General features: G+C 38.1%; 2 protein-coding genes across 2 annotated transcripts; one reads left to right on the plus strand and one right to left on the minus strand.

Moving 5' to 3' along the window:
- Positions 1-2,385: 2,385 nt before the first annotated feature.
- LOC125178249 (merozoite surface antigen 2, allelic form 4-like) lies at positions 2,386-7,193 on the minus strand (the record flags this gene model as incomplete). Its single annotated transcript, XM_047881547.1, is given in 4 exon segments — positions 2,386-2,473; positions 3,060-3,184; positions 4,938-5,008; positions 6,691-7,193. Coding segments are annotated over 3 exon segments (266 nt in total), but the record flags the coding sequence as incomplete, so codon positions are not given.
- A 380-nt stretch (positions 7,194-7,573) lies between these two features.
- Positions 7,574-18,167, plus strand: LOC108673331 (integral membrane protein 2B). The gene is made up of 8 exons (XM_018161136.2): positions 7,574-7,778; positions 9,938-10,015; positions 10,918-11,070; positions 11,579-11,665; positions 12,067-12,219; positions 14,434-14,548; positions 15,060-15,209; positions 15,380-18,167. The coding sequence occupies exons 1-8, from the start codon at positions 7,692-7,694 to the stop codon at positions 15,514-15,516; spliced, it is 960 nt and encodes a 319-aa protein (XP_018016625.1). The 5' UTR covers positions 7,574-7,691; the 3' UTR covers positions 15,517-18,167.
- The last annotated feature ends 321 nt before the right edge of the window (positions 18,168-18,488 follow it).

An 18,488-nucleotide genomic window follows, 5' to 3' on the forward strand; every position in this document is an offset into this window, starting at 1 on the left:
TCAGGAGGCATAACAGCTGAGCGTACTGGCTTAGGGCTAAAAGAAGGCGGTTTTAAGTGACCGACGCTGAGCCAGCAATACCACGGCATAAATTTTAATAGGGTTTGAGGTCGAATAATAAGGGATGCATTCAAAGAGCGAACCGGGGTGCATCTGTGTCTCATTTCGTACATGATAGAGACGAAAGGTCGAATAAAAAAATATGCATCAAGAGAGAATCCTGGGACATCTGTGCCTCTGAGAATCATGATCGTATGAACTTATATAACGCAATAAAATGAATTAATTACCAAAGAAGCGATATGGAATGGCGAGTGCACTGCAAAAACACATGATTGGTAATTAGCAGGCATTATGAACATATTTGATGTAATTTGAGGGAACTATACTATGCATAAATAATGGAGTCCGATAACTGATGTCAATGAACATTACGCATTAAAATAACAAAGTAAAGTTTTCTCTCTATTTGTAAGCACAGGATAAATGAGGCATACATTTTAAGCACCGAATTATTGAACTCTTTGTTAGGGAATTCACATGATGCATTACTTTAGTTCTAAAATTTTCATGATTGCAGGAACGTGAATGTGATGAAAGGATTTACAGTATCTATAGTATACTCACGGAGGCTTCATGCCGAAAAAAGTCGAGATCGCCAACTCAGATTATAATAAGTTGTTTAATGTTTAAAAATCTACCGCTAATCACCCATTAGGGCCTCAGTTATAAATCAACACGTAACTTTAACAAATAACTAGCAATTTCTGACCAGTAATAACATCGCTGACGCAAAGACAAAATAATACTGGTACAAAGCCAACCTATTTAGGCCACATAGAACACAAGAACTCAACAGATGCCTTGATGCATCTAGAATATTCATATTAAATTTTGTTAAGGAAATATCGTATCTATCCTCACCCATCACTGATTGATCTCAGCAAGGTGGCGACTCAAGTGTACGGTGGAGCCAAGAAAATACATATAAGCTGCTGCGCTCCATCACAAACGCCTGCAGCTCGATTACACGCGACAAGTGTCACGGTGCAAGTGACACGAGCGAGGTGAACATGACGCGTGAGCATCGTGAACATGACGTGAGCACGGTGCAAGTGACACGAGAACAGTGAACATGACGTGAGCACGGTGCAAGTGAAAAGAGAACAGTGAACATGACGTGAGCACGGTGCAAGTGACACGAGAACAGTGAACATGACGTGAGCACGGTGCAAGTGAAAAGAGAACAGTGAACATGACGTGAGCACGGTGCAAGTGACACGAGAACAGTGAACATGACGTGAGCACGGTGCAAGTGACAAGAGNATGACGCGTGAGCACGGCGAACATGACGCGCGTCACGGTGAACATGACGCGCGAGCACGATGAACATGACGTGTGAGCACGATGAACATGACGCGCGAGCACGATGAACATGACGCACGAGCACGGTGAACATGACGCGTGTCACGATGAACATGACGCGTGAGCACGGCGAACATGACGCGCGTCACGGTGAACATGACGCGCGAGCACGATGAACATGACGTGTGAGCACGATGAACATGACGCGCGAGCACGATGAACATGACGCACGAGCACGGTGAACATGACGCGTGTCACGATGAACATGACGCGTGAGCACGGCGAACATGACGCGCGTCACGGTGAACATGACGCGTGAGCACGGCGAACATGACGCGCGTCACGGTGAACATGACGTGTGAGCACGGCGAACATGACGCGTGAGCACGGTGAACATGACGCGTGAGCACGGTGAACATGACGCGTGAGCACGGTGAACATGACGCGTGAGCACAGCGAACATGACGCGTGAGCACGGCGAACATGACGCGTGAGCATGATGAACATAACGTGTGAGCACGGTGAACATGGCGCGTGAGCACAATGAACATGAAGCGTGAGCATGGTGAACATGACGCGTGAACATGGTAAACATGAGGCGTGAGCATGTTGAACATGACGCGTGAGCACGGTGAACATGACGCGTGAGCACGGTGAACATGACGCGTGAGCACGGTGAACATGACGCGTGAGCACGGTGAACATGACGCGGGAACGGTGAACATGACGTGTGGCACGGTGAACATGTCGTGAGCACGGTGAACATGACGTGAGCACGGTGAACATGTGAGCACGGCGAACATGACGTGAGCACGGTGAACATGTGAGCACGGTGAACATGATGTGAGCACGGTGAACATGACGTGTGGCATGGTGAATATGACGTGTGGCACGGTGAACATGACGTGTGGCACGGTGAACATGACGTGATCACGGTGAACATGACGCGGGCAAGGTGAACATGACGTGAGCATGGTGAACATGACGTGAGCACGGTTAACAAACGTGTGGCACGGTGANTGTGGGGGCATAGGGTACGCCTCCTTGTAGAACTCAAGTTCTGCATCCTCCCAGCCTGCCTTCTTCTTGCTTCCTCCACTGCTCACACCTACAGAAATAAAATTAATTCATTATTATGAAAAATCCTTGAAATGAATAAATTAGCACTGACCTCTATATAAGTTTGCATTAGTTGTTAGAAAATTTGAATAACATTATAGTCTGATACTGAAAATTGTGTGAAATGTTCAGACACCAGGAAAGCCACAGCATCAATAAGATAAGCACATGAACCATCAGTACCACACATCAAGCACTGCACAGCTTATGATAAGTAAGGTTGCTCATGCCACATCTCCAGTACTATGATGCAGCAAGTATATATCATGGTAATGGTGGTCTTTATCATGGTGGTCTTTAATAAGATTTAATGGTGGTCTTTATCATGGCAATGGTGGAGTACCTATTGAGTTCAAAAGATCCTTAGATAGGAAATGATATCACTTAAATATAAGGTGAAATATACAGTGGTTATATAGATTTTGGTGAAATATAATATAGTGGTTATATAAATTTTGGTGAAATATGTAGTAGTTATATAGATTTTGGTGAAATGTATAGTGGTTATATAGATTTTGGTGAAATACGGTATGTAGTAGTTATGTAGATTTTGGTGAAATATATAGTGGTATCACCTTTATTAGCACCACGTCCTCCCGAGCCTTTGCCCTGAGAGGAGCCACGCCCTCCAGAGGATCCACTTCCCAACAGCAAGGAGGACCTGCAGCCGGCATCACTGCCTGCACCGCCCGTCATCTCCCTGCCATGCCAGAATTTTCTATTATTATTATATGTATTATCAATATATAGTCTATAATTCTCAGCCATCAAAGGCTGTAGTTTACAACATTTTTTAGAAGAAATACCACTTGTAAGTTGCATGCAGTTGCTGTGTACCTACCTTATATTTTCTGAACAGCCTATAATATATTGTAAATTTTAAATGCATCGCATCTCATTTAATGCACTAATAGTTGTCCCATTATGANCAAGCTGTAGGAATTTTTGTAGCACAAAAAACACCAGGAAAAAAGAGGTTAATGACCTCAGAAATGTTCTTTCACCAACCACTAGCAATACATCACCACTATCCGTAGTGGCATGCTTACATTTGTTTGGAAAGCACTGCTCAGAGGATTCATATCTCAAATATTTGTCTAGCAACAGTAACTCCTGGAGCCAGAAGCTATGTTAGACTCAAATAGCAAAGAGGATTGTCACTGTATCAGCAGACTAAGGTTTTGAATGACAGTTCTGAATATGTTTTCTGGTTGAAATAATACACTCCATGACATATTACCAACAACTTATCCAACCTAAGCACATCATCTGTATTAAAAAATTTAAGCACTCATTGCTCAAAATATATCTACAGTTCACTAATAAAAAAAATTGTAAATGTAACATATCACCATAGTAGTAATGACATTTTTAGGATTGTCCTCTGTTAATAATAGAAGACTGTAATTTTGCAATATGAGAGTCAAAATTTATAGTAACAAATGAAAAGATATGATGGAGTTTCTCAAATAAATATAGTGATTGTTGCAACTATACCTACATCATAAAATGCATTATTCACAACAATATTAATATAAAAAAACTTGAACTTTAAAATACACTCATTGCTAACAAGCACATTTTAATAGGCAATTAAAAAGAGCAAGCAAGAGGTTTATGATATAGGTAAGTTTTTGCCTGAACATAAAATAAGAAGTGCCTTATTTAATAAGGAAAACTCTACAATTGTACACCAAGAGCAAAAATCAAAGGCATAATACAGGCAATCATATGGCCTTATAATCAACAAATTTCAAGAAGGCCTGTAAAAGGATTATTTATATCAACAGACTTCAAAACAACCCATGCAAATTAGAGGTGTAAAAAACACCCATTATAAATTATAAATGCATTTCTAGGCCCTCCAACTTGTTCTATGGTCTTACAGGACCTATTATAATACAATGAAATAAAAAATATTTGACCAACAGACATCTCCTTGGCATCAAAATCCATTAAGAGTTTTCTGATTTTGTCCAAATTTGTTTGGTGCAGTTTGAGCAATTTTTGTCATCATTGTTAGAGGAATAAACATTACCAATTTTTAAAAAATTATTTTATGTTAACCCTACCTTAACTTAATGTTTAACATTAGTTTCAACTTTAGTATTAAATTATCATGTTAATTCAACATGTGTGTTTCCTCTTAATTTTGCATAACTTTGCTTCCTAACAAAAACTACCAGCATTACAAGCATGGTCATTTTAGAGCTGAAACACACATAGTTCTCATGAGGCTTGGTACAAATTTTACTGTGCTAAGCACAATCCTTCATAGGATATGAAGAAAAAAGCAAATATCTTTTTAGAGGTAAAAAACAATATATAGGTACTACTCATGCTTTCTTATAGGGAACTTCACTTCAGGATAAAACTAAGAAATCAAAATAACAGGCACTAATGCATGCAAAAAACTGAAACAACATATAAAGGAGTTGATTTTTGGAGGTTACCTGTGCTCCCTCATTTGGGAGAGAAGAGGGTGCAGCTCGGACATGCTCTCCATGCCAGGTAAGGAACAAGTCTGTCAAGCACAACACTCAGATGCAGTGCACTGCAGCCACAAACATTGCAAACAACCATAAAATTAGGAACAATCAATACCAAAATTACTGTACCAAGGCATGTTTTTAGACTACCGGTATTTCAAAGAAAATGAGAACAGAGAATGAAAAAATCTCTTTCATTACAACATCAACATTAAAAACATGGATAGCCTGTCATATTCATATTAAGGATGACAGATAGGACATTCACAGTTCATTCAGGAATTTGATAACCCCTCTCAATTTCAAAGAAAATAAAATCTCAAGAGATAGGTATCAAAATTAAGTTAAAAGGCCTGAAAATGCTTCTGATGTTGCTTCAAAAGTCAGGAAGTAGAGCTCTTGGTTGCCAATGTAGTCATTGGTGATTGATTAACATGGAAGTGCAAGTTGGCCATGAATGAAAATCAGGCAAGGTTTAAGGCATTCACAATTTAAACATTGTTGAAGGTCAGTGCAAACATGAATACTGATAAAGTAATGCTTCTACAACAATAGTGTCCCAATCTTGTTAACCTTAGAATGGCTTAGATAATAACAAAAAAACAAAAGTTATTATGCACCAAGGAAAATTATATCTATGATCAATGATCAGACACTGAAAATGTGAATCTGACATAAGACAAAGACAATCATTACAGAATAAACAGTCCCACTTCAGAGACATGGATTACAGTAGTTGAAGTTTACAAAAAGTAAAGAAAAAGTTAAGATGTCTGAATAATAAGAAATAAGAAAAATCTTGAATAAAAATTTGTGGTTGTAAGATGCAAAAAAAAATACAGTACTGACTGCTGAGTACAGAAAAGTAGTCCTACAGTACAGTTACATAAAGTAAAACAGTACAGTAAAGTAGTAGAAGTAACAATAGTTACAATACAGTTAAAAAAATTACATTGAAGTGTACAGTTAAGAAAGGAATGGTACAACACAAATTTTTCACATTGCCAGGGGGCCTAAAGTAGAAAATCAGATAGAAGCCACCAGAAAACAAAATCAAGTTTTTAATTAAGGGAAAACATGGGAGGAAGATGCTAATTCACAGCTCTTAAAGATGCCAATTCATTGATTAAAAGATGCTAATGTGTCTACCTTTGTGGCAAATGCCTGAAATAAGAAATAGCAGTTTGAGTTCAGACTCAAAGTTGTCAGTTTCAATTCTCCATGTGGAGTGTAGCACTGTGGCTTTTGCCTATTTTTCAGAGTGTGACACAGTGACAGCCCTTACCACTACAGAAATGATCAAGAAAAATGATACATCATCATGCAGAATTTTTAATAACCTTTCCTTATTAGTTTCATAGAATAATCATTTTACTAGCAAATCATATTGAATTTCAGTCAGCACTCAGCACTCAGCAGGATATTTATTCTGCTGTAAAATCTTTATTCTGTAAAATTTTGTTACCACTTACAGGTGGTATTGTGGTAAAACTGGTAATTATTGCATGGGAGAATACATGTTCCTATCATCCTATGTCAAGTCTGAGCTGTCTGACAAGTCACAGTGTTACAAACTTACAATAAATCACATTGCCCAATGTCCAGCATTGGCAAATAAGATCTGAAATAGGAACCTCCGTGTATTGATGTATAGCTTGATTTTTGGGGGGATAAAGCAACCAATGCAGAAAGATTGTTATTCAAGTAGGTATCTCACCTTGACTATGCTCCAAGGCCCAAGCTCCTGCGGTTTTTACTCAGCAATACGTTTTCAATGCATTTATACTACGTATGATAATTAAGGACTTTAAGGTGTGATGCATCTCAAAATCACAAATATTAGTGGTAACATAATAATTTTAGCTATACCTTATTGAGGCTTATTCATGCTCAATGTCCCCTCATTCTACATCATTTAAATTTTTGCGATTGAATAATGAATTGGTATTTGGTAACAACGAAAAACGAATAAGGTGGTTCCTCCTCGTACCAAAAGATATTTGGTAAATATTTTCAGGTCTTTATTTTAGAACTTGGTTTCACATATTTGCGCCAGCATAGTTCATATCAGATGCGAGTACTATATGCACTGTTCCATTGCACATCGTAGAAGATATGTTAGTAACAGACTAACATTGTGCGTAACACTAGCAAGTCCACTACTACCGAATGGTACCGTTCGGCAGTCGTCCAGACTCCAGGCCAAGTCTGCCTGCACTCTGGCTGCCTGGCATCCTTTTGCATAATGGGATGCAATAGGTATAGACGATGAAAAAGCACTTTTAACATTTAGAAATAGGAGCTTAAGTTTCCGTCAGAAAACAAAATGCAATAAAATAAGCATAATTCATAATAATATGTTTATGATTAAGTTATCGATACAAGAATTGGTTGCTACTGAATTACCGCTTCGAATTCTGAAGCTCAAAGTTGTCAATGCCATATTTATTTTTTGTATGTTTCAAATTATTTGTTGAAAATTATGTTTTCAAAACGCATAATTATTCTGATTCATACTCCTCTCTTAGAATTTAAAAATTATTGTGTGGTATTGAATCCCCTTAGTTTAGTATATCTATGAGCGGTATCGATTTGCAGAATATTTCCGCCGAAGACGCAGTTGCAATCCAGCAGCCGAATTCGTAGCCGTATTACAATTGCGCGTAGTCTGAAGTATCTGCGCATTGATCAGAAGTTATTCCTTATATTTAATTAACCATGACAGTTATTACAAAGCCAATATCTGAAAACAAAGTTGATAAACCTGTGGAGAAACCATTGGTCGTCAGCGTTGGAGATGGAGTGGTAAGAGTTGCATCATGATTAAATTGCGTATGAGTATATCACGTATCCATGAATACACTGACAAACTTCGTTCAATGTTGTATTTAATATATCTCTGCAGCTACCGTCAATGCCACTAATGTCGCCACAGCACTGATATAGCTGGCCTTTAGTAGAAACAATCTATTTTGTAATCTCAACTGAGCCATAATTTTCCTGCGCAATCTACAAAGCTTATTAGTTATTTTGTGGTGATCGAACCCTATAAATCGCATGCACAAATGGTAATAATATGCCGATTGCCGAGTATCATGAGGTTTTTAGTGACGAGCGGCATGTAAAGTGCTGTAGATGCTGAATGGCGACTTATGTTTCATTGAAGGAAGGGAAGAGGTTTTCCATTCGTTTCGCTTTACTACGCGGAAAATATGATTGAAAATTTTTATTGATGCTCGGTCAATTATGCGAGTTCATATTCCATTGAGTGAATACGGATCTATGATATAGCATTATTTGTACAATGAATAGTTCTAACACTCAACATTACTCTTAGATTATTGTAAGGTATTGACTCGTGCCCAGTGTTGTGTCACTTTACATAAATAATTAGAAACGAAACCATGACATCGTTCGCTCACTTAGGTGATTTGATGGTTAATAAATTATTCTGAGCTAAAGTTCGTAACTGCTGAAAAGCCGCTAAGGTTTGGTCTGATTGGACGAATGACCACTTACGATAGTTATTAGATCTTCAGGGCAAAGTGTAGCGTTGGGCAGAGTATGTCTGAGCACAATCCTTTAATGAATATGAATTTCATATGCTATGCGATTTTTTTCTAAAATTGATTGTAAATTTATTGCAAATTGCAGGTTTTCAGGGAATTCTTCTGATATCTTTCCGGCAGCGCAGATCGCTGAAATTGTAAGCAGGTTTGCAAAAACAAACTACCGTATAGTATATGTGACGCAATGAACGTGGCTGGCATACTCGTATTCCGCTGACTGTTTAAGTGTCATGTCACGAACATGCGAGTGATTCACATTGTGATTGAATTTACATTCAATCAGATTATGTTGACTCGCTTTTCAACTCTCGATTTAGAGCTATTTGCGTTCCAATAAAAACTTTAGTCATGTATCATGATTGAATTTACATTCAATTAGATTCAAATTTACAATGAATTTACATTCACATGCACCGTGTTCACGAATGTATCGATGTAGGTATTCATTGTATTGTACGCTTTTCACAAGTTTACCGCAATGTACCAAGGTTTCGTCAATGTACAGTAATGCTCTGAATTGGTACCGTCATGTGAACTTTATTATTCTTCACAACTTGTGAAGAATACGAATTCATTCGTCATCTTGGGGCTGTTGATATCGAGGTGAGAACAAAATTCGTTATTTAATTGTTGACGGTTTTCTGATTATCGTACAAGAAGACCTGTTCATAGAACCATGAAATTTTTTTTATCTCTTATGTTCCCGCTATTGCAATTAGTGGAGGATGTTCTAGGTAAGCATTCTCCCTATAAACGGATCGTTTTCGAGGCGCAAAATATTTTCGTATACTTAATTTTCAACTCTCAATTGAGAGTTATTTGCGTTCAAATTAAACTTTAATTATTCATCATGGAAACAAAACTTTTGTTTCCATTAAATGACTAAGGGGAGTGATATATCGACACTGCATCTAAGAATGAGAGGATGTCATAAATAAAGCGGTTGTCATCTTTTGTAATTAATAGCGACGGTCGTCACAACACTGTTAATGGAAATGTAGATATGGCTATCATTTTGGACGAATGGAATGCGGCAATTGCACGAAAATCAATTCCAGTGTCCATGGCCTCGCCTAAATAAATGAATTCAGCCACTAATGCTATATACAAGTTATTTTAAGTAATTAATTGCAGTATTTAATCTTACATAATATGTCTGTGAAATCAGCTTCAATTTGCATTTCTTATCGTATTTGAATTGTGTTGATACTTACTCGAGGACATAACATTCAAAAGTTGGTCAGTATTGCAACGGTTGAGTATTACTGGCCATTACTGTCTGCACTGTGCGATTTTACTTTTTGAATGCTAGATGTAATTCCATTGTTAAATTTCGTACATATTGATTTCAAGTGATAGTTTTTGTCACATTTTAATAAGCGTTCATTGTTCCAGGTTTCCGAGTGCCTGGAGGCCGGTAGCGAACGTCTCAACGGAGACCTCCTACAGCCGCCACCCGGCCGGCCAGACGAGGCAAGTCCTGACGTGTTGCAAAAACGAATGAAAATAACAAGTTGAATCGTTGTTTGTAGTTATGATTTTGGATTGCTTCGACTGAGTGATTCCACTGCACGACAGTTTGAATGGTAGTTTTTATTTATTCTTTTGAATTGCTGGGACTGAGTGATTGAACTATTCCAGGTTTCAGCTTTAAACCTGACCGTCCTCTCATTACCATGTTGCTTGTTCGAGAAATATAATTTTGGGAGCACATTTAGTGTTTTAGCCGGAAGGGGCTACAGGTTATAGATTTCAGAATGGCTCCTGCTTCCTTTTTACGAATTAATTTTTTCGTATCGATTTTGATCTTCTTGCCATCCTGGATATCCGTGTATCGTTTAATTTTGAATTTATATTAAAATTATTATGTAAAATCTTGCTATTTTGTAAATAATTCGCGACGCACTCATTATTTGCATACAACTTTTGCTATAATTAACTAACATTACGAGTGAATCTATTCTAGTTTACCAATATAGAGGCACTAGATTAAAATACCAGTAAATGCACTGCAAATTTTTAATCGATATTTACATCAATTAGTTATTAAATGCATTGTAAAATCATTATCAAAACATTGTTCTACCAGCATATGCATTGTAAACTTATTATCAATGCACTGATTAACCAGTATATACATGGTAAATTAATTATCAATACATTGATTTCCCATTGCGTTGTAAACTTATTATGAATGCATTGATTTACCAGTATACGCATATACTGGTAAATATGCAAACTTATTATCAATGCATTGGTTTACCAGTATATACATGTAAATCATTATTATTACATTTAATTACCAGTATATACATTGTAGAATCACTATCACTACATTACCGTATTAACGCCGTGTCTGTGGCCGTACACGGCAGGAGGAGCTGTGGTCGTGGAGCAGCGTGAGCGCACGTCGCCACCGTCGTGTGTCTGTCACGACGACCGTGTGCCTCTTCGTCGGCGCCCTCGTCACCCTAGCGGGGATCATCATCGGTGGGGTGTGCGTGCATCGTCACCTCACGCAGAACAAGGCGAGTATCATCGTCATCATCGTCACCTCACGCAGAACAAGGTGAGACGCAGAACAAGGCGAGCATCATCGTCATCATCGTCACCTCACGCAGAACAAGGCGAATATCATCGTCATCATCGTCACCTCACGCAGAACAAGGTTAACATCATCCCTGCAGGCGAATGATATTGAAACAACGTTTTATTAACGTTATTTAAACGAAGAGATGGAAATGGCTGTTACCTGCTTACATCTGTAACACTTCGTAAGTGATGTCTTATCTGATAGGTTATTATATTCTTTAATTCATGAGTTGAATGACACACCACTTTACCGAAGCAATTTCAATAACATTCGTTTGTATAAATCATAAAAGAGACACTCATTCATTATACAGCAAATCAATAACATTCATTATAATGTAATAATGGCTGAAGAATTATTGGTACCATTACATATAATTTGATACATTACAATCATTGGTATCATTATATATAATTTGATACATTGGTATCATTGGTACGCAGGTGGCCCGCTTCCACGGCTGGTGCGGCGTTCCATTCAACCACACGCGCCTCAGAGCTCTGCCGCAGCCCATGCACCAGCACCACCTAGTGAGCTTAGCGTGTTACTGTCCATCGAGCTTAGCATGTTACTGTCCATCGAGCTTAGCATGTTACTGTCCATCGTGCTTAGCATATTACTGTCCATCGAGCTTAGCATATTACTGTCCATCGAGCTTAGCATATTACTGTCCATCGAGCTTACATTTTCACTAAGACTTTCCAACGTGTTGCTTGCTACATCTCCAGCCTTTTTCAGCCCAACCAGCTCAGCTGCTTACCGTTCTTTTAGCTGAGCTCCTCATGCTCATATTCATCAGTCATTTACCGCCCATTTGACTTAACACTCTTTTGCTTATATGAAGATAAAATTACCGTCGGATATAATTTATCGTAATTGGATAACATTATATAACTGTTGAATAAATAAGAAATTTGATTTGTGTGAGCAGCAGCAGCCTGCGTCTCGTCATTGGCCGCGCGACGCGGACGGGTTGTTCAGCCAGCGCTTCGACCTGGACCTCGGCAGCGACTCCTACGAGTACATCTACGTTCCTGACTTCGGCATCGGCAGGGAGGGCAAGTTCGTCCATGACTACAAACTGGTCAGATGTGCTTGATTATCGTTATATAATGACATAAGTTACTGATAACATATGCAGCACTTGTGAGTTGATTCAACGTTTAATCAACGTTGTTTTAACGTCAGAACAGTGAACATGATGCAAGAATGGTGAACATGATGTGAGAGTGGTGAATATAATGTGTGTCACAGTGAACATGATGCAAGAATGGTGAACATGATGCGAGAATGGTGAATATAATGTGTGTCACAGTGAACATGATGCGAGAATGGTGAACATGAGCGAGAGAACAGTGAATATGATGCAAGAACAGTGAACATGATGCAAGAATGGTGAATATGACGCATGTCACAGTGAATATGCCGTGAGCACAATGAACATGATGTGTTCCACGGTGAATATGACACGCACACTATTAACAAGTCATACGTAAGCAAGGTGAACATAAGTTGATTCAGAATAAAAAATGTAGACATAAAGTAAATGTGTATATGTTGTGCAAAAAAAAGTTAAATGACCATGTACTGACCATATCGAGTAGAGGGCAGCAGTGTGGCCAGGTGCTGTGAGTAGCCGATCTCGTGTGGGGGCATAGGGTACGCCTCCTTGTAGAACTCAAGCTCTGCATCCTCCCAAAAATTAAAAAAAAATTTTTTTTCAATATTAAAAAAATTGAAAAAATAATTTTGTCAGCTACAAATCTTATATCTGATATTTTACACACTTTTACCTGTCCAATCTATCTGAAATTCGGCACACTTGCGTAAAGTCGGAGACAATGCATGAATCAATTGACAGAATAAATTATTTTAAAAATAAAAAAAAAAGTTCAATATTAATAACATGCGTTTAAAAATTACTTTTAAAAGACAACTCTTCTGAACAATCCAGTGTCTTGGATGCTACAAATGAATATTTGAAAATAAAATTAGAAATTCATTGTACATGTGTAACATCAAAGACACTGGATTGTCCAGAAGTGTTGTCTTTAAAAAGTAATTTTTAAACGCATATTATTTTATAGTTACTTTACATTGTTGATCATTTCTATCAGGAGAATCATAAGTTTGATTTTTATGACTGGAACTTATGAGACAAAATTAAATAATTTCTCTTATGAAATTGGATGCTTAAATTACCAAGATAATAACCGGGAATGCGAACAAAATTGCAATAAATAGCGATAGAGAATAGGGTTTCCTCGAATTAAATTACTTGTCAAAATGAGAGGCTAATATTTTAAAACCACCTGCAAGCGAAAGTGGCTGATAACTTGCCTGTAAAAAATATTCATCTATATGAAAATATTACAAGAAAATCCCGTATGAATAAAAGGTTATTCTCTGATAAAATTTAAACTTTAAAAGTTGCTAAGTAATGATCCATTTGTCACAATACAAAGTATTGAATAGTACAAGAGTTACAAAAAACTGAGAGAATTCCCCACTAACATTAAAGTGAGAGTTTTAAGTTCAAGTGTTTGAGATACAATAGAATAGAAATTATGGACACGAGAAATTGACACTTCAATAAACTAAGTGAGCAGAAAGTTTGAGTGGAGACCTCACACACCTATTAGCGTCGAGACATAGATCTTTTGAAAGGCATACCAACATTACAATAAAGGGCGAATCAGTCAAGGCAACTAAGTGCCCAGTGCTAGTGCATATTACTTTCATAGTATCATAACCAGCCACGTAATGACTGAACACTTGAGGGAACTAGGCGTTCAGAAGATGCGGGTGAAAACTACATGCATCTGACATTTCCCATTTAAAAGGCATAACAATAAGCCACTAGGCGGCGAAACAGTTCTTGTTACTTTATGCCTAAAAGATGCGGGTGCAGACCCCAGGCATCTGACAGTATCCCACATAAGAAGCATAACAATAAGTCACTAAGTAGTTTAAAATTTCTGGTAACTTTATGCCTAGAAAGCTTTCTGGCAACGGGAATCGTAACTGACTGGCCATTGGAATCGTAGCTTTCTGGCAACGGGAATCGTAACTGACTGGCCATTGGAATCGTAGCTGTCTGGCCACGGGAAGTGGAACTGTCAGTCCATGGGAGACGTAACTGTCTGGCCATGGGAGACGTAACTTTCTGGCAATGGGAATCGTAACTGTCTGGTCATGGGAGACGTAACTTTCTGGCAACGGGAATCGTAACTGACTGGCCATTGGAATCACAATTGTGGCGATAAGCATCGTAACTGTGAGGTCACTAACCCCTCAGAACCTGACGGCCATCGTCGACGAGGACGGGAAGCGGTGCTTCGTCTTCCCTCTGGACCATCTTCTTGTGTCCACCCCGGGCGACACCTTCGCGATCATCCGGCGCATGAAGCAAGGTGGGTATGCAATGGTTTCCTTCTTTACATTGACTCCTAACGCATTAAAATGTGATAACATAACCCTCAACAAATTTTTTACCACATTTTAATTCTATCAAATTCAACAAATTGAACTTATGGTTCCATATGAGCTTTGTGTCACAGAAAACTATGATGGTTCAATATAATTTCTTGGTACAAGGAGCGTATAAGATTTCTCAGAAAAAACCGCGCTGTGGCCATGAGCTCGACGCGCGTCATGATTCCGGTTCAGGCGAGTTGAACGATGCCTGATGAAGGTATTTTTTGATAACGCTACTACACTCAGAACAATGAATGGGATATATTATAAAAATAGTGACACGTTTCCTTAACCTCAATACGAGTAGATTATGAATATAGCACCGATACGCCCTTTTGCTGGGCCTCATATATTGGGTCAGCCTGATCCATACAAGGGCAAAAATTGCATTTGGACAAAGTCTTATACTCATTAGGATGAGTGTACCTTTGAGTATGCTTCTGCCAGGCTTCTACGAGGGCAACATGGCTGTGGTGAGGGAGATGCTACGTGTGGTGAGGCCGCCCCTGCGAGACCTGTCGTCCACGGGGCCCTACATCACCTCCGCCTGCCACGACTACACCACATATCGCCTCGAGAAACGCGTACATGTAAAGAGTGAGTACCTAACTGTAATAATTTATATTTATCTGTAATACACATAAAAGTTATAATTTGTTTCCTGGTGTTTGTTTGTAAGTATGAGAAGTAGTCAACCTAGTTGAAACCGAACTTTCTTTTCGACGATCTCAAGAGAACGTGTATTCATTGAAGCTCCTACCCGGCAGCTATTCGCTTCGAACGTTCGGTCGACACTCCTGAGGAACGCGAAGAGTTTGCTCCGCTGGTGCAGACGCCTAATCACTTCACCGTCGCTGAATTCACTGGCAAGGCCATTGTTGAGTACACGGTCCTAGACGAGTAAAAGGCGTTTGTGACGAATAAATCAAGCCCCAGACTGGTAAACAAACTTATTGATAAATTAAGTAGGTCCTCGGTGAGTAAGAAAGTTTTAGACGAGTAGTAAATCGAGTTCTCGACGAGTTGATATCGTTGTTGACGTGTACGGCTGCTGAAAGATACACGTTGTTGCGACCATGTTATAATTGAATCGTTATGGTTTTAAATGAATTGGCTGTTCAGTTAACTAAAATTAATATTTGCATGATTGGTAGTTGGTACAACCAAATCTTGGACAGACGTGGGCTGTGGTGACGAGATCGGCTAATGGCGTCTATGTTTTTGGGACAATGACTTTGCAACTGGCGATTATTTGAACGAAAAGGAAGGTAATGCATAAAATTTGTTGATATTAGTATTAATTAATGACTTGAGGAGAAGAAAACGCGTGATTGATCGAAGCTATCCGATCTTTTTAGGTCCAAATAGCACTAGAAATGTGAAATGTCGTACATGAAGAAACAAAGTTTTCGTCAGAAAAAAAGATCGACCATAAAGATTAGATTTAGCAACTTGAAATTGAGGTTGTGGTGTGTTTCGGTTATCAATTTCAAGCCGAAACATGGAAGAACGTCGAGTTAATAAAAGACTGGCTAATGTTCGAGGCGACTTGCAACCTGAGAGATCACCAGTTTTTAGTGTTAAGCTGTCACGTTATAGAAATTTTAACATAGATCTATTTATCCTCCAATATTACGCTCATTGTTCTCAGTGTTACCGTTGGTAATTTGTGTAATATTGTCGTAGTGCTTCAATGTCATGGGAAATCTATAGGCATATCCCAGTTATTTACAGCAGCACTTGCGAGGGCCTTCAATAAACTCGAAAACTCGACTTGTTTAAACAAGCGTGGGACAAATTACTCGTTGCTCTTCACGAAAGATAAATTACATTACAAATATAAAAAATCTTAAATCATATGTTGATCCTGAAAAAGCATCAGAAAAACACAGTGAGCATTCTTTAGTGAACATAGACAATGAATGGTGTGAGAAATTCTATTCATCACAGTGTTTACCTTTCACGTGTGAATTTCTTTTGTTGAGGTGTTACAGGCCTTTAGATTTTGTGAGTACCTGCCCATACAACTAGTGGTCATTGTTAATTGACCAAAATTTATTATTATCATTATAATAACTACCTTCTTGATTCAGTATTCAACGGCTTTTAAATGAGTCTCTAATTCGATCATAATTAAGGATTTTATACCTATAACTAAGCCTGTTTCTAAATGTTCCCCGTGAATGTCGTAGAAATATCGCAGGTTACATGCTGTACGTGACGTGATCAATTTCCATGGCCAAAGATGTCGCGGATCCGCGAATATCAAAGACCAAAATCATGATTTATTGTCGTAAAAACAATTAATTGGGAGGCAGAATTTGAAACATTCAATGCATGAATAATAAGTCTTTATTATATTCTAAGGTTAAAATACGTAGTTACCGTGTTAATAACTTATGAGGTAACCGCGCAATTTGATATTTGCGATTACTTATTCGCAGGAGACTTTGATTACTTATTCGCATTTCGTACTTTGGGTCATTAATCTATTATTTATAACAGGAATTTTAAGACGAGAAGTTACCACTTAAATTGTTTTGTCATGATGTCAATAAAAGATCAATAATGGTCGGTTAGGAGGCACGTCTAGAGCAAGTAATTCATTCATATTCAATTTATTAATAGGCTACAATCAGTAGTCTATAATACGGCTCTCATTGCCACTAATCGGAATTGGATTAAATTTCGATTATGAAACGAAACATTATCTCCTTCGTGTTGAATGTTTCTAGTCACTTACAGGCATTAGCGTTGCCACCAACAGTCGCAGGTCAACTCGCTGTTCAAGTTTTAGACGGTTTATTACGTAGCTTTTAGTCTACATTATAATCTGGTTGAGATAACGCTTTCTTTAGTTAGGAGCATTTCACCTCAGCAATATATTATTGCTGATTATGTATTCGCATTGTTAAGTTTATTTCCCGATTTCTTTTCATTGCATTTGGAGGTTATCTCATGCATAGATTGCTGACCTAATCAATGCGTTTAGCTTGGTAAATTATAATACTGATAAAAAAATATTCAACAGATTTCAAGCACGGTGTTATCTACCTAAATCCGCTACCAAAGATGAATAATTATTATAATTAACTGCATACTTTTCCTTTAATTTCAAGTAGAAACGACAAATTTTCCTATTCCTTCTTGATAATTCGTTAATACAGTTTATTGTCAATCTCGCAGAAAGCCCCTTCAACCATTAGAACATTAAAAAACAAACAAGAATAAGTAGGAGTTCATCAAAACGATTCCTCTTTCCTTTCAATAAATAATCAATGGTTGTAGGGGATTTCTTATCCAGTCAATTTTAAAAGAAGATATTTGTGTGACGAACACTAAACCTATGGCGAATTTGACGAAATTCATCACTGGATAAAATATTAAACAAAAACCGTTGTACCGGGTTAACTAACACAAATAATTGTAGGGATAATAAAGAACAATCACGTACATGATTATTACTAGACTGAGCTACATGAAGGAGACGAGCTCGACCCTCCCAACTGGCGACAGCAGCAGCAATTTTCGAGTAAATTTCAAGTCTCAAACCAAGACCAGAATGAAAAGTCATTATTCCCTAAAACAAGCTTCCCCAATCTCTGCCAAGGAAATGCTACAAACTTCGATATGCACGATGCCTTGAGGATAGATTCAGATTAGTAATGTTATCCTAAGCCATCGTATGCTCCAGGGGGTGTCATTCAATACTTTAATGGACGCAAGATATACTACACAATTACACGGTTAATTCAATCAGTGGGCTACAAATGCTTAATAAACTTCAGCAATAAGTAGAATCAGGAGAGTAATTGTACAGGGATATACAAATGTTAACAGTCAAATTTATTAAGCGGCATGATCGAGATAAGACCC

This window comes from Hyalella azteca, unplaced genomic scaffold (assembly GCF_000764305.2).
Source record: "Hyalella azteca isolate HAZT.00-mixed unplaced genomic scaffold, Hazt_2.0.2 contig8305, whole genome shotgun sequence".
Taxonomy (NCBI): domain Eukaryota; kingdom Metazoa; phylum Arthropoda; class Malacostraca; order Amphipoda; family Hyalellidae; genus Hyalella; species Hyalella azteca.